We start from the raw sequence: 17,855 nt of genomic DNA on the forward strand, positions 1-17,855 counted from the left end.
AATATTAAGATGGCCCAAAGAATGTTTAGGATTTGGGCAGGCTTGTCGCTATTTGTATAGGTGGGACAGGGGTAGTTTCTGTTTCTCTACTTGAAGACCAGTAACTGGCTACTTGTCTGGATTAGGGATAGAAAAGTGCTATTAGAGTGTATGGGGGACAACTGTGTCACAACCCCTGCTATTTCCTCTCCAGCAGATAAATTTGTTTTGGCTCATTTCTAAGTGGAGGAAATCATAGCTCTTGAGATTCAAGACCCTTTATTCAGAAGAGACGATAACAGTTTTATAGTGATATCTGTAAAGTAAAAACAAGTAGAAGGTGTCTTCTCAATGTGTTTGAATAAAACCGTAGATTTTTAAATAAAGTTTTTTATCGAACCAACACAAAAAGATATTCCTCAGGAAATTAGTCATTTTAAAAATGTAATTTTGAGAAAGGGACTGACTAAGGAAAAAGTAGGGAAGTTAAAATTCACAAGTTTGGTCATTCTTTTATACATTTGTGTGCAGGAACTTGACTTTCCAATTCTAAAGGTGGCTGCTACAGAGATTGTGTCTGGAGTATCTGGAGAATCTGAGCAGAAGCTGAGAGAACTGTTTGAACAGGCTGTGGTGAGTCAGCTGATGACTAATGTCAGGCTGTCACACTGTATAAGGTTATATTGAAGATCCTGTTTTCTCTAATGCTAGTGTTTTTCACCCATTCACTGGCCTTTCTTTTGTAAACATGGTAATTTTTGCTACTCATGACGGCTAAATATTTACACTTGATCTTAGCGAAAATGCAGAGAAGTGATGGCTAAATATTTAAGGCAGGTTTACTGATGCAGACCATTGGATACAACAGTCTATTCATCTGAAGCCAAGCGTAAGTATAATTGGTGAGAGAAGTTCTAGGCTGTCATACCTGGTAGTGTATGTGGAAAATAGATTATCCTTGTGATAATTTCTTTCACTTTTATTTCCCACAATTTAGGTTTCCCAAACAACTTGTAAGCATGTGAACATTTTCAACATTAGAATTATCACATAAAAGCAACCATAGACATGCTAGCATAAACTCCTCTCTGTTTGCATAATTGAAGCTGTGAAAAGAAAATTCTGTCACCAAAGAAATTACAGCTTGGATTTTATCCTAGTTGTAATTCATGTCATTAAATTTGTGTGTTTAAGAACTTCTGAGGAAGATGACGTGTGCATCCAATTAAAGTTTTCTCTTCAGTGTAGTTTCCTGGTTAATTGTCTCTACTTTCAGGTCTGAAACCACTCTAACCCTTAGTTTTCTTACTAATAAACTAGGTTAATAGTACTACTTAGATCTCATGGGGTTATTGAAAGCAATAAATGAGAGGATTCTTCTAAAACCTTTAATGTTTAGTGCCCAGCACACACCAAAAGCCTGTAAACATGCACACTTGGGCAGTCACTAGTCATCACATGGGTTAAAAAATTGAAAACTAAAGATGGTGGAAAGATTCATTTTATGTCTTTTGTACCCAGAATATATAGGAATTGGTGAAAATGGCCAGTGCAACTGCTAAAAGCTGATGTGAAGTTAAAAGAGAAATTGTATTTTAGCAGGAAATATCTTTTAAAATAGCAAGAATGTAGAAACCATCTACTTGGTTTGATGTGTAGACTGACATTGAAAGGGGTGTGGACAATACAAGGAAGGCGCAGAGAAAGGCTGGGAAGGGCACTGTGCAGAGCAAAGCTGAACTCTCAGGTGTACCTGTTTTCCAGAGTGAGCTGATAGATCATACTATTTGTGTTTATGGTAAACACTATGGTGAATGAAGAAGGTAAAAGAGGCAGATGGCACCTTTAGGTCGTGTGGCTCTCTCTGAACCAGTGCTGAGCTTATTCTTTTCTCCCTCTTTCTCATTCAGTTTTCCAGGCCACTAATAAATAGTATGTGCTTGCTTTCTGGGACCTTTTGTCTCTGAAATGCGCCTCTTGTAACTGGGTCATGTATCCAGTAGTCAAAAGTGCTTCTCTGCAAACATTGTCATGGGGGGATTAGGAGGAGAGCCCCATAGTGATGCGCCAGATCTCTTTCCTTTGAAATTGCAGTGGTCCCCGTGGATTTGCATCTTAGCCAGGCTGAGAATCTGACTCGTAGCATAATCAGTGTCACTCCTTGCCACTGAATAACTAAGAATGAGCTGTGCTTTAGGTTATATATAGATATTTTATTTAAGGTTTTCATTTTGACAGATCCTCATTTGTTTATTTTGGGGGGTGAATATGTTTGCGTAACCATTGTAAACACTTTAAAGTGTACAGTTCTGTGGTATTAAGTACATTCATGGTTATGTAGCCATCCCCCTCCATCTTCAGAAGTTTTCGTCTTTACCATCGGAAGCTCTGCCCATTAAACACTAGCTCCCCATTTCCCCTCCTTCCAGCCCCTGACAACCACCATTCCACTTCTGTCTCTGTGAGTTTGACTACTCTAGGTAGTTGGTGCTTATATCTTAACTTATTCTACCTTAACTCTACCTAGTTTATGTTTTAAAAAAGACTAAGGATGATCATTACCCACACTGATATAGGGGAACTTTGCCATCTTTCCTGACTCAGTGTAGTCTTCAAAATAAGCCTCTTGTAGTTTCAGTGCTGGGTGATGGTTAAGTTCTGGAGATGGATGGTGGTGATGGTTGCATAACAGTGTGAACATATTTAACATTAAATGTACACTTAAAATGGTAAAAATAGTAAATGTTATGTGTATTTTACCACACACAAACAATTTAAAGGTAAAGCCTCTGGTGCTTCTTAAATGCCTCTTACAGCAGATTCTAGGGAAAAGCTTGGATATTTTTGTGTAGGTAGGAACACACAACATATGTAGTAAGCTTAGATTTCCTAATTTGAAGTTTATAAACTTATATTTTTATAGCATAGCAAATATGCCTGACTTATAAAAGAATTGTGGTAGATTTATCATCAGAAAACATGGATTGATGAGAGGACTAAATGTGTTCTATACAGGTCTTTTAAGCATCTCATTTCTCTTAAGTCACATAAAAATCAGAAGCAATACGCTGTGAACTACCTTCTTTAGGATTATTCTTTTGGTGAATGATCCTTGAACTTTAAGATTTTTAAAAATGTATGTAGTTAACTATGCTGCAAAGTATAGGAAGCATATTTATGTTTGTCTTTTGTGATACTCTTTCTAGTCAAATGCACCCTGTATCCTTTTTATTGATGAAATTGATGCCATTACCCCCAAAAGAGAAGTTGCTTCAAAAGATATGGAACGAAGAATTGTAGCCCAGCTCCTAACCTGCATGGATGGTCAGTTTAAAATGATGAATTCGCTTGAGAAAGTAAATTATCTTTGTTTTTAATGGTGTAAGTAATATATGAAGATATAAAACATTCAAATAGAATGAAACTCAGAGTCAAAAACAAATCTTTTTTTCCCCCCATAAAAGATTACATCATTAATTTAATTTTTTGGAGTGTAACTTATAGTTTTTTTTGATGAGTTTACACACATGTATAAATACACTAACATATTGTTTTGCTTTTTTACAATATTGCAATTATACCATACACATTGTTCTATAACTTGCTATTTGTATCTTGACAATGTCTTGGAAATGTTGCCATTTTGATACAGTTATATTTACCTACCCCTGCCTTTTTTTTTTTAATCCTCAAGGTTGTGCTTTTATTTATTTTTTGAGAGAGAGGAATGGAGAGAGTATGAGAGAGAAACATCAATTGGTTGTCTCCCGTACATGCCCCAACCAGGGGTAGACCCACAACCTAGGTATGTGCCCTGACCGGGATTCGAACCCACAGCCCTTTGGTGTACGGGATGACACTCCAACTACCCGAGCCACCCGGCCAGGGCTACCTCTTTTTAATGGCTACCTGGTATTTTTTAGGATAGAATAACCATATTGTATTTAAGTATTCCCATTTTGAGGTTATTTTAATTGTTCTGTTTTTTTGCTTTATAACAAGCTGTAGGGAATATCCTTAAACAGTTCTTATTGGTGCACTCCTATATTTCTAGGATACATAAATATAAAATAAATAAATATAAAAATAAAAAAAAGTACACATTCTGAATTTTCATAGGAAATGGCAGATTACCTTCAGAAAGATCCTGCAGTATACATTTTTACCAACACTGTATGAGGGTCACCCTTTTCTAGATCCTCTGCAACACTGAATATTATCATTTTTGCCAACCTGATGGGTGAAAATTGATACCTCAATTTATTTTCATTTTAATTTTCCCAATTACCATTGAGGTTGATCACCTTTCCCTTTATTTTTTTGGCAATTTGTAGCATTTCCCAAATTTCTTTTCTCATCCTTTGTTTGTTGTTATATTGAACTGTTTTTAACTGATTCGAAGGAATATTTTATTTCAATATGTGTGGAAACCACTTCTTTATTAAGTATATTGCAGTTATTTTCTCCCTATCTGTAACTTGTTTCTCAGTTTTGTTTTAATGGTTTTTAGGTACAAATTTGGAGGGAAGGAATCAGCTCACGTAGAACTTTTTGAAACTAGATCCTATCTACTATGAAATAGCATAGATTCCTTATTCTCCTGTTTAATTTTTATGTAAAGTTTTTTTGTTCTGAATGACTATGTTTTATTGAAGCTAAATTGTTATCAATTATAAGATACGCTATTATTTTACATACCTCTAAGAAGGAAAAAGACACCACCAATCAATCTGACACAGTGCTTGTCGCATTGATAGTAGAAGCATTCTGACTTCAAAGATAATTAAAATGGGGGAGAAATGAACAAGTACGGGAATTAAGCAGATTCCCTATTACCAGAGCATTACTGAATGCCCCTTTAGTTGGGATTTTTGGTGAGTATTTCTGTGTGTATTTTAAGATTCCGCTTTATAAGTCAGAATAGAGGAAATAGTAAACAGTTCAACTTACACAGTCATCCCCCAGCCATGTAGTCATTTTGTTCTGACTGTGAATTTTATAAAACCATATTAATTCAGAGTTTATAAATTTGAAATTTTAATAATTTAAAACTTTTAAGTAAATTAATATGAACAAGGTATTAAGGGGACTACTTAGATAACTAATTTTACCTAATTCATAAAAGTTCAACTCAAATGTTAGTGTCACATATGTATGTATATATTGCTGTTAAAATGTGTGATGCTTCCTTTCCAACCACTTAAATGATGTGTGTAAGCATCATTGTCCTCAGTGTCAAGTGTACTGTTCACTCATCCTGTGTCTGGTTCTTATCAGATCTGAATAATGTGGCTGCTACAGCTCGGGTCCTAGTCATTGGAGCTACTAACCGCCCAGACTCACTAGACCCTGCTTTGAGACGTGCAGGAAGGTTCGACCGGGAAATATGCCTTGGGATCCCAGATGAAGCATCCAGGGAAAGGTATACTGTTAGAGCATGAAGTTTGTGAACCACTATGCTATCTGAACTGAAAGCTTTGAAATTCAGGGGTGAGAAACACATGTAGCCTTCTCCCCCCCCCCCCCCCCCCCGTCTCTCCCAGTTAAACTGATATGGAAAAGAAAAAAACCCACATTAAATTAATGCTTTAAGAAAATAATTTACTCATCAATAGAGTAATTATTTCGTTCTTTTTTCAGCGGTAATAATGGACTTATATATCTACACTCATTTGTCCAGTCTTATTAACAGTGGCTTGCATTTTTAGTTTGGCTGGTCAGCTTAGGGCAGTGCTAGACTATGGAATAGAGCAGTACTCACTGGTCCACATGTGGGTTAAATCTGAGTACCATACTTTAACCTGTTGTGCGAATCTGCCTATGACCACAGGTTCTGTGAAAAATAATTAAATGGCAGCTAGAGAGTTGAAACCTGAGTTTGGCTGTAGAACCAACATTTCCTAGTCATTGGTGTTGAATGTCAACAGAGCAAAGAAATGTCCACCCACATGTCTGTCAGTAACTAAAAATATCTCAGGGGTCACTGTTTACAAGTAGAAATCTAGTGAAATGTTTTGAAATACCGTATTTATAATGGCCTAGGTTAATGACACTAAAATTGGTGTACATGATCACCAGCAGCTATTAGGAGAAGTAGTACTTAGTGAAAGGAAATAAGAATGCAGGAACTAGAAGGGACCAGAAGGCACTGTGGAAAGGAGAAAGGGTTAGGAAGAAACATGTGTGACCCTTCCCTTCCCCCTAGTACTTCGTGTGGCTTCAGCTTTTGATTGGTTGCCAATTTCTTCTTCCACTATTGTAGTCATGACTGTGATTACAATAGCTGCATTCATGTCTGCTAACTGCATTCCCACATAGATCATCTGTAAATAGTAACCCAGCCATTCAGGCTTGTTTACTGGCTGTTTATACTGCAGCAAAATAGTATCAATATTGAAGTTGTTTGCACATACTCAGCAAACACGTATTGAGCATATTGTATATGTATATTCTATTCCGGTAGGTAATATGAGGAATATAAAAAATTATTAGTCCTTGCTTTTAACATGTTTCCAATACAGTAAGAGAGAAATAGGCCTGTGTCCTTTAGCCCTTTTTTTGACTAAGTGCCAAACTTCATGTTAGAGACATAGACACAGGGGAGCCCATCAGCCCTACTAGGTAAAATCTTTCATCCATCTATCCAGTGTTCTGTCATCAACAAAGTCCTTAAAGGGCTTTTGTAGATGGCCATATATTTGAAAACACTTAGACCTACAGAAAAGTTGAAAGAATAATACAATAAATATCTATCTGCCCTTCAGCTAAGTTTACGACTTGTTAACATTTTATATAAATATATTCAGTGACTTCTTTTTACTAGTAGGTTAGGAGTCTGAATTTTCCCCCCTGTTTTTTCTACAGAATACTTCAAACTTTGTGCAGAAAACTAAGACTTCCTGAAACTTTCCATTTTCGTCACTTAGCACACCTGACGCCAGGCTTTGTTGGTGCAGATCTGATGGCACTCTGCCAGGAGGCAGCCATGTGTGCGGTCAGCAGGGTCTTAATGCAGCTGCAGGATTCACAGAAGAAAGAGCCTGAAACTCCAGATTTGCCATCTGAAGGATGCCAGGAAGAAAAGATCGGAACTGAGCTCACTTGTACAACACAGGTGCTTTCTAGACAGGTACCATAAACTGGCCTTTAAATGTTCTTTCTTTGTGTTATCTTACAAGCAAGTGTCGATGTAGTTAAGGTTTATGATTTTCTGTTTTATTGGCATTTTATCTTTAGAATAATTACCAGTTATACCCAGAATGTCTATAATTTCAAAAGTACAAGTTGGGGGTTTTTTTGTTTGTTTTATTCGTTTTACAATAATGATTATGAAACTCTAGAGCAGGGGTTGGCAAGTTATGGCCCACCCGCCTACCTCCTGTTTTTTGTAAATGAAAGTGATCTCATTTATTTACATATTGTCTGTTTCTGCTTTCACAGCAGAATTCACACAGGAGTCCTTGCAGCAGAGATGTGTGGCCCACCAAGCCTACAGCATTTGCTCTCTAGCCTTTTATGGAAAGTTTGCCAATTCCTGTTAGAGCATTGGGCATTTAGTTGTATTTCCTGGTCACCTTTTGGTTAGGTGGACTAGGAAAGTGCTGATGCAACCATATTCTTGTCCCTAGCTGCAGATGGCTCTGGAGGACAGTCCTATGAATGTGAGAGGGATGTTTATCTGTCCAAGATCAATGTTAAAATTTTGAGTTTTGTAAATCATGAAGACTCAAAATAACATTTATACAGTGTTTGAAGGTTTGCACAGAGGGCGTCTATATAATATATGATTTGGTTCATTTAACTTTGTCAAGTAAATATCACTTTTCCTCATTTTATAATCAAAGAAACTAAGGTTAAGAGATTGTGACTTGCCCAAGGACATACCCCTCTACTTTCCAGGGCAGGAACTTAGATCTAGGTCTTTGGTTTTTAAATTATTTTTTCCTTATTCATTTAGAACCACAGTTATATCTGTTGAAAATAATGAACTTATTCTTTTATAATGTTGCATGTAAATTAGGATTTTATAAATTGAATTATTCAGTTACTGTTTATACTTATACTTTCATATTCTTCACAAGGCGGGAAATCTGCCTTTGAAGTTCAAGACTCAGGATAATTTCTTGCGTTCTCTTTAGTTCATAAGCTATCAGGGAACCATATTATGAAATTTTACTGCCATCAGAGTAACTTTGTTTTAATTTCACCAAATTTCAGTTGCTTCTTAAATATTTGTAAATGAAAAATGGAAATAACATGGTTGTTGAAATGAATCTGTGCCAGCTGCTTATGTTTGCTGTAGCTAGCTGTAGTATAGGATACAAAAATCATTCTTCTATATTTGAGTATAATTGGTGTACCTTTCCTTGACCAAATCAAATTATCTATTTAGAATAAAATGACGTCTTCTGCCAGTGGAGAAAATTATTAAAATACATAGAAGTTCACTATAGCTTACAGAAATATTGCAGTAATAACTTTTAAATGTACAAAAAGTATTGTTTCAACAAACTTTGTGGTTTTTCTTTTTCTCTCTCAATTGCTTCTGTTAAGGATGAATTGCAAAGTCTGCTGAGGTTGCTAAGAAACCAAGATCCCCTCTCAGAGGAGCAGCTGCAAGGGTTGTGCATTGAATTGAATGATTTCATTGTTGCTCTGTCTTCAGTCCAGCCCTCTGCCAAAAGGGAAGGCTTTGTCACTGTCCCTAATGTGACATGGGCAGATATTGGTGCCCTGGAAGATATCAGAGAGGAGCTCACCATGGCGATATTGGTAGGTGCACCTGCAGCTAAATGCCGTTGGCCCATGTGATGGGTAAACAACCATGCGTGTGTACTAGGTTGTATGTCTAAATTGGCTTGACTGTATGTTTTCTTGTATGTGTTCTGTAGTATTATTATTAAGCCCCCAATGATGGTTTTTATTTTCATTTTTCTGAGATCTAGTTTAGACTTACTCCTTTGGTTGTACTTGAATTCTGTGAGAGTAAGTAAAAATAAAAGGTTAGGTTTTAACTAAAACCACATTGTTTGAGAAATACTTTGTGAACTCAGTCAAGCACATAAGGGTCAAAGCAGTTTAAGGCCCATGAAACTTTGGATTTCTATTTACTCTTACTTTTTCCCTCCACTGATCATCCCACTATTCATTAATGAAGTGTCATCTCTACAGAGATGTGTAACTACTGAAAGAAAATGCACAGAGGTTATAGCAAACAGGTGTCTGGCTTTTGGCTCTGGAGAGTACTGCTGCTTTAGGTTTCTTAAAGGAGGTGATTGCCTTCAATGTTTTTCACTAGAAATTTAGATAAATTTTTCTAAAACCTTTATGTTTAAAATGTTTTCAGAACTTACATTTAAGTGTGGATCCCTCAAGAGCAGGGACTTTTTTGTTTTTCACCATATACCTCATGCTTGGAGCGGAGGTACGCACTTTGTCCCAGGTACTATCCATTTCTTCAGGCCTTATGATCAGTGCTGAAAATAGGCCTCTGGAGATCATTTGAACATTTGGTATAAAAGGACATTTGTAACAGATCACTGTCGGGATTGTACTTTCCAGGCACCAGTAAGTAACCCAGATCAGTTCCAGGCTCTTGGATTGACCTCTGCAGCTGGAGTCCTCCTTGCTGGTCCTCCTGGCTGTGGGAAAACTCTGCTGGCAAAGGTATGGTGTAAGTTCAGCGGTGTGTATTTCATTTCGTATTATCAGGTAGGATAAGATGAATTTAACTAATACACAGATATTTTTGTATAATTTCTGTTAGAAGTTCGTTTTAGTAAAACTGACAGTTTTCATCAGGAAAGTTTCCCACTTTCATTTTTTTCTTATTCCTCCCTGCTCCTCCCACTCACTCCCTAGTAACCATCATTTTACTCTGTTTTTTACTTATTTAACTTTTTTAGGTTCCACATATAAGGGATAGTACTTGTCTATCTTTGTCTGACTTCCCTAGCTTAGCGTATGTGCTGAAGGTTCACCCATCAGGTCAGAAGTGGAAGGGTACCCTCCTCTTCCGTGACTAAATACTATTTCATTGTGGATATGGAGCACATTGCTTTCACCCATTCATTTATTGAAGGGTGTTTGAGTTGTTTTCATATGCTGGTTGTAAATGATGCTGCAGTAAACACAGGAGTGCACATACCTTGTTGAAATCCTGTTTTTATTTCCTTTGGGTGTATACCAGGAAGTGGAATTGTTGGATTGTATGGTAGATCTATTTTTAATTTTTTAAGGAAACTTCATATTATTTGCCATACTGGTTGGATCAATTTACATTCCCACCAGCAGTGTATAAGGGCACTAAAATGTGAATTCACCAGGTGGATGTCGCCCCCTCACCTGGGTACATCTCCCTTTGTTAGTCCACAGCAGAAGGGAGGTAGCTTAGATAATTTGAAATCCTTAGATAATGTTAAAACGTCATAGATCAAATTTTTCCTCTTCTCTCCAACTGCCAAAATTTTGGTACCTCTCTGTTGAGTCAGATTTCTGGTATCTGACCATTTGGAGCAGGGAATCTTACCCAGGACTCCATGAATGGACTTCACAGCTCACTCACCCATGAACCCAGGCCATATATTATACATATATGTACTTTTTACAAGGAGAGTGTTCACCACTTTGATCAGATTCTCCAAAAGCTGCATGAGTCTTTGCCTAAGAATCTAGAAATAAGAGAACATGTTCTTGAATGGCAGAAGCAAAGTGTTATCCTAACAGAGTCATGGAACCACTTATCGGTCGGAACCTGGCAACCAAGAATTGGATGTAAAATTAAGATTTTGCCTGATCTTGGTTCTTTTGTTTACTTATAATGACAATAAAATAATAAAATATTTCTAAACACTAGTACAATAAGTATAAATACAGCGTAAAGTATGAAGAGCACTAAGGCATGTGATTACTGGAGCCAACCCACTGAAAATAATGACTAATAAGGAAACTGAAGAGTAATAATCACTTAGTTGTCTGGAACTATATAGTATGGGAGCAAATAGCATCTGACAGTGAATGCAAGATTTATGATGATATCCACGAAAAATTAAAAATTAAATTATGTTCACTATATTTCATTTGGAAGCCAAAGAAGGCTTCCGATAATTTCAGGAACTCTTGGGGGTTTTAATGGGTTAAACCTTAATTATCTGGCATTTGGATGTTGAAAACTAATGTAGATGAGTCAGACTTCATTAGATGTGTATCCTGACTCTCCCTTACTTAATAGTATTGAGTGAGAGATAGGAAACTTATGAAATTGGCAGCAGGAAAGACAAAGATTCAGAGATGGGATAATCTTCCTGTTGAGCAATTTTTGCATGGCCAAGCATGCATGTATTCATTTGTTCAACTAGTATTTATTTGTTGAGCTACTTACTTTGCCAGAAATTGTTTTGGGTGCTAGCGATAAACTAGTGAATCTATGCTAATAGAATTTATTGTCTGTTTCGAAGGGGCAGGCAGCAAACAAAAACAATAACATTATTAACAATTCAGCTAAGTTCTAAAGGAAGTAAACAGATTGTTGTGATAGATTGATTGGGAGATGGCTGTTGTAGGTGTGGTGTTCAAGGGATGGTGACATTTAAGAGCCCTGAAGAAGCAGCCACATGAAAAGGCAGTGAAAGAAGGGGAAGCATCTTCCAGACAGAGGGAACAGCAGTTGTAAAATCCCTGAAGTGGGCTGGAAAGGGGTTGGTGAGTTTGAGAACCAGAGGGAGAGCCAGTGGCTGGACCAAAGAGAGACTCATGTCCCAAAGTATAGGCTTGTGAGCCATAGTAAATGTTTCAAATTATACTGGAAGGTAAATGAGAAACTTAGTAAAACGATACGACCTGACTTACATTTTTTAAAGAGTGCTGTGTGCAGATGGATTGGAGGAAAGCAAGAGTGAAAGAAAACCAGTTAGGGATTTGGGGAGTCTTATTTGTTTGTTTTTTGCTTTTGCATGTCCAGGCCAGAGGTAACAGTGCTCTGGATTATGTGGTGGTATAGTGGAGAAATAGAATGTGTCAGGCTCACATATATTTTAGCATTAAGCTAATAGGATTTGCATATTAATTGGGTGACATGACAAGACAAGGGATCAAGGGAGACACCAAGATTTTGGCCTAGAAACTATTTACTAGATGGGAGGAAAAGAATTAGGGGCATGGGTTTGGAGGGAGTTGGGAGACCTTCAGGAGTTGTGCTTTGGAAATGATAGATTTGAAATATATGGGTAAAACCCGAATGGAGATGCTGAGGAGTGTGTGCACTATAGATCTGGAGCTCAGGCATCAGGTGCTAAGAATAGCAAAGAACTATTCCCTGATCATTTTGAATTTTCGAGAGATTGCATTCAGGTTATAATTCTTGGGTTCTTCTACACGTGTAGCCATGTGTTTCTCTTTGGCTTTGAACCATTATTCTTAATTGCAGTTGAATCTTTATTTTTTAAAAATAGCCTGTTAACACTGACCCTTGGTAAAGACTTAAACTGATGTTTTGAAATTTTTGTTTATAAATGAATGAATGATTGCTTTCATTAGGCAAGGCATTTCTTGATACAGAGATTATGATCTTTCACTAGAATTCCAAGCTAGGGCTATACACGTATAATACATTTCCATAAATATTTGTGTCACTTTCCTCTGATTTCTAGTCTTAATGATTCTTAGAAAGTCTTAGGTTAACATTTTCTTTTTACCCATTTCTCTTTTTCCCATATGCCTCCTCCTATTTTGAAAGAGGCAACTATAAAAGTGGGGAAATAGAGTATAAACCACAAGAAGTCCCCCTGTTATCACAAATTATTGTTATTATTTTATATTTGTCTTATTTGTATCTTTTTGTTTCCTCTTACTAGGCTGTTGCAAATGAGTCTGGGCTAAATTTTATATCTGTCAAGGGCCCTGAATTACTAAATATGGTAAGTTGTTGTGGCATTAGCCAGTTTTTTAGATAAGGAAGGTAATGACCATTCAAATTAGAGTAGAATGTCCTCAGACTTTTGAAACAATTGTGAAATTTTGGTAAAACCACCTCTGTAGTTGTGAAGAAGTGGATCCTTACTCTGTTGTACTTAGTTGTATATACTTTCTTAATTAAGTCTGGTAAATTGTGAGCCTGTTTTCTCATCTGCAAAATGGAAATAATCATAGTAATTAACACTTTAAAGTGTTTACTCTGTACCATGTATTTGTGAAGCACCCTACATACATTATTCTTCAACAACCCTGTGAGAGATGAATTATTGTTTCCTCTGATTCACAGATGAGGAAATTTAAGTATAGGAGGTGGGGGAGGTAGAAGATGGTAAAGGGGGGATAAATGGGTGATGGAAGGAGACTTGACTTGAGATGGTAAACACACAATACAATATACAGATGATATATTATAGCACTGTATACCTGAAACCTGTGTAATTTTATTAACCAATGTCACCCCAGTAAATTCAATTTAAAAAAGAAAAGTGCCCAGCCGGGCATGGCTCAGCAGTTGAGCATCAACCTAGGATCCAGGAGATCGGGGTTCAATTCCTGGTCAGGGCACATGCCCGGGTTGCAGGCTAGGCAGCCGATCAATGACTCTCTCATCATTGATGTTTCTTTCTCTCTCTCTCCCCTTCCTTTCCTCTCTCTGAAATCAATAAAGATATGTTTAAAAAAAAGAAAAAAAGGATCCTGGCTGGGCGTGGCTCAGCGGTTGAGCATTGACCTAAGATCCAGATCACGGTTTGATTCCCAGTCAGGGTACATACCTGGGTTTCGGGCTCGATCCCCGGTCGGGGGTGTGCAGGAGGCAGCCAATCAGTGACAACTCTCTCATCATTGATGTTTCTCTCTCTCTCTCTCTCCTCCCTTCCTCTCTCTGAAATCAATAAAGACATATTTAAAATTTTAAAAAAAGAAAAGTAACTTAAGTTTGAGGGGTTCGTTAACTTGGTCAGAGTCTGCCAGCCAGGAAGTAGTAGAGCTGCTAAAATTTGAATCTGGTTTGTGTGACTCCTGGTTCTGCTTCCCTTGGCCTGTTGTGTGGCTCAAATGAGTTAAGTATTAATAAATAAGAATACTTTGGGGGAAAGAAATCACTAAAGTGCTATATAATAACTTCTTTCAGCATTTAAGCAATTTATATCTCAAATTTAAGAGATAAAATTTCTTTCTATGCATCCTTATAAAAAATAAAAATGCCATTCTGTAATATTCAAACAAAGACAAAATGAGAATGGTATCATTTGTTTTAAAAAGCTTTTTATCCCTGACCAGTGTGGCTCAGTTGGGTGATTGTTGTCCCATGTCCCAAGAAGGCACCAGTTTGATTCCTGGTCAGGGCAAATTCCCAGGGTTGCAGGCTCTATTCCCAGTAGGGGGCATGCAAGAGGCAGCTGATCCATGTTTCTTCAACCTTGTCAGTGTAACCCAACAGTATAAAAGAACTGACAGTAGGACTTTGGGTTTGGTACTCTGAAGGTCGTTAGTAACTTTAGGGAGAATATTTTCAATAATTGTGTTTTAAAAAGCCAGATTATGATTGAAAACAGTGGCAGATAAGGAGCTAGAGACAAGTATAGGATCCTTGTGTGAAGTATTTGTTAAAGGCCAAGATAGGGGTTTTTCTTTTGTTTGCTTATTTTCTGTTACTGTTGTCTTTGTTAAGATTGATTTTGATCTGTCCTTTGACACTAGGTTTACCTTCCCCTAAATTAAATTTCCTTTTGCCCTGTCATTTTGGCTTGCTGCGTCTCAGGTCCCTTTCCTAGCTATATTGATTGGCCTCTGCCATCATCAAGTTTGAAACTTTCTCTCTCCCTACCTACTGACACCTTTTCTTTAAAAATATCTACTGAATATTTTGGGTTCAGCTACCCAAATACAGTTTTTGCTGAATTAGATTTTTCAGGGAGCTAAATTGTTCCACTGTATTTGTACACTGCACAGGATGTTATGATCAGAGAAAAATTTGAAATGGTCAAGGACTTTACGATATAATACAGTGAAGGTAGAAGAGCTCACAAGTTGTAATAGTAGGAAGTGCTATAAGAGCAAAGAAGAGAGTAATGGGAAGAAAGATTAATGGGGATCTTTTCAAATGCAGGAACTCTTTGGAGGTAGGTTGGAAAGGCAGTTCAAGAAAGAGAAGCAAAATGAACAAAAGTACAAAGGAAAGTTCAGGATATGTGTGTGAGGGAAAGACAGCTCTATTCAAATGAGAAAACAGAAATACTTTAATCACTCATCTGTCATATAGTCTATTCCTTAATTACTTTATTATGATCATATAGTCATAAAATAACATCAGAGATACCATATGATGCTGGCACTGGAAACATATTTTCAGATTCTGTTTTACTTAGCAGTTTTATTACAACAAAACTGCTTTTCTTAGTTAACTAGTTTTAAATTTTACAAGAACAGTGTCTTATGCCTAGCTAAAAGTGAAACCATATTCTTACATATAACTTTTTATTTTAATTAGTTCTAGCGTTATATATAGCTGCTAGTGAGTTGCTGTATTTCTTGACTAATCTTAATATTTTATAGTTTGGTTTAGATTTCAACATACATTATGTCACATGAGAGCTGTTAGACTCCTGTCTGGCTCAGTTTGCCTCTTCTGATGCTATGTGACAAAATAGCTCTTTCTTTAGCAAGATGACGTGTAGAAATGATAGTAGAACAGTAAATTGTCTTGTTCACATTTAAAATACTGTTGAATTAATGAAAATTATTATTGCTGGGTATTTTATATGCATAAAGCCTAGGAGATCACTTCTAAAATAGAATAGAATTGTGAGATCTTTTTTGACCTATAGAAGACCTTCCATTGCATTTAGTCTTCATTTTGTAAATGGAGAAAATCTTATAAGCTTTTAGTAGTTAATTTTATTAAGTGGAACCACATGCAACTGGCTATTTTTTTTATAGGTCAAAAATGGGCAAATACCAACAATTGCATATGGTTCAAACAATACTTTTTGGACTCTGACATATAAATGTCATTTAAAACGAGTTTTACTATAATTTGGCTTAAACCCCAATATTGAACTGTCTCTCCGTTTTATCTCCTGTCTGTGTATGTTTAGTACGTTGGTGAAAGTGAGCGTGCTGTGCGACAGGTTTTTCAACGAGCCAAGAACTCAGCGCCCTGTGTTATCTTCTTTGATGAAGTGGATGCCTTATGCCCTCGGAGATCAGACCGAGAGGTAGGTGTCATCAATTTGTGTTTTACAGGTTTCTTTTTAAGCACCACAAGCCTTTTATAAGTTCTTATAAAGTAAGTTTTTATAAAGTTTATATAAAGTTCAAGTAGTTCTTGTAAAGTCATTCCTTGAGAACATTGAGACTGTTTATGTGAAGAAAACCTAGTAATTTGAAAACAGGGCCGAGGGATAATTTTTGTATCCATTTTTTTTTTTTTTTTCTGCATATTAGTTTGGTTGCATGTACCAGATTCACACAAATGAGTAGCTGGGAGTGGAAATGATACTGGTTTTAAATAGCCTGCCTTGTAATCTTAAGATTATCTTCAATTAAATGCGTTCTTGAGGCAGGAAAAAATGTAATCTAAGACATGCACTCACAATACAGTCAGGCAATGTGCCCTGACTGCACCATTACACTCTGGGGAAGATATAAACTTGGTCTGCATTGACTACCACTTGTGTTACTACACTGAGTCATAAGTCATAGGTCTTAGAAATTTCAGCACAGAGAGTGCCCTGAAACAGCTGTTAACAGGAGTACAGCTGTGTAAAGAGTTGGAAGCATAGTGGTTGTGTGTTTTTTGTGGTTTGTTTTCAGATAATTATTCTGTGTGTGTGCTCTTAGGTAGTGAAACATTTATTCAGTGCCTCATTTCACTTACAATATTTAGAAACATTCAGTAGTTGCAAAAACAAAACTTGACTAATATAAGTGTGATTCATATCATAGCAATTTTGTTTCCTCATCCAGTAGTCATCAGTATCATCACAGAGTATCTTTATTACAGTCTCTTATGATAGTGATGTCAGTAGCCAGGTCAGAGGTCCTTCCTGTTCCCCTGCCAGCTGTCTCACCCCATGGTCTAGTGTGGAATACAGAGCAAAACACTATACTTTCTATCCAGCGATTGGGGCGTGATGTGCTCTGGATTTTACTCGTGCCACAAACTTCATTTGTCGACAGCCCCTTTCATTGGTTTGCAGCTCTGTTATCAACGAGTAACTTCAGTATTGGGAGTGCATAGGTTCATCCAGTCAACCACTTGCCCTCAGAGAAGTCTGCAGCCATACAAACTACATTCCTAACCTAGGTTCTCTCCCTCTGGAATACCGACCAGCACACATTTTTGCATTCCAATACATGTGTTTCAATTTTCAACATTTTCACCTAGGGATTCTGAAAATATTTGAACTTTGAATTTATTCTTTTTCTTATTGTACAAGTTGTATATGAATGTATACTTGTGAGAATTGAAATGGATACACACATAAGGAGAGTGAAGGCCTTCTCATTCTCTTCCCTGTCATTCTTCTTGGAGGGGTTACTTATACTAGCAATTTAGTGTTTAGTATTTGTCACTCAAGAACGTTTTCCATAAACTGAAAAATATGTATTTTTTAGACTTTTTTATATAACTGGTTATTCTATCTTGATGATTTCCCCATGCACTTAATGACTTTATTTTTTTAACTTGCATAAATATTCCACAGTCTGGATATAGAATTTATAATTCCCCCGTTTTGAACATTTACATTGTTTCCAGCTATTTCTCTTACAAACAGAACTATAGTAAACATTCTTATAACATGTTGTGCACATGTGGGAATATGTGAGAGTTTTAGAGGTAGAATTTTAGGGTAGAAGATGTATGCACATTATATTTTGAAACCTAATATGAATCATTA

General features: G+C 36.8%; 1 protein-coding gene across 5 annotated transcripts in view; it reads left to right on the forward strand.

Moving 5' to 3' along the window:
• NVL (nuclear VCP like) overlaps positions 1-17,855 on the forward strand; it is a 44,215-nt gene that overhangs the window by 8,303 nt on the left and 18,057 nt on the right. For 4 of the 5 annotated variants that reach the window (XR_015716291.1, XM_016221203.2, XM_016221201.2 and 1 more), the window contains 8 exons: positions 511-612; positions 3,186-3,303; positions 5,257-5,401; positions 6,844-7,108; positions 8,533-8,751; positions 9,541-9,645; positions 12,831-12,893; positions 16,050-16,169. Coding sequence is in view for 4 of the 5 variants with exons in the window: in XM_016221203.2 (XP_016076689.2) it covers positions 511-612; positions 3,186-3,303; positions 5,257-5,401; positions 6,844-7,108; positions 8,533-8,751; positions 9,541-9,645; positions 12,831-12,893; positions 16,050-16,169 (1,137 nt within the window). In the remaining variant the exon portion in view is untranslated. The remainder of the gene's footprint in view (positions 1-510; positions 613-3,185; positions 3,304-5,256; positions 5,402-6,843; positions 7,109-8,532; positions 8,752-9,540; positions 9,646-12,830; positions 12,894-16,049; positions 16,170-17,855) is intronic. The other variant, XM_016221202.2, reaches the window with a different exon arrangement.

The sequence above is a fragment of the Miniopterus natalensis genome, chromosome 21, assembly GCF_054644295.1.
Source record: "Miniopterus natalensis isolate mMinNat1 chromosome 21, mMinNat1.hap1, whole genome shotgun sequence".
Classification (NCBI taxonomy): Eukaryota; Metazoa; Chordata; class Mammalia; order Chiroptera; family Miniopteridae; genus Miniopterus; species Miniopterus natalensis.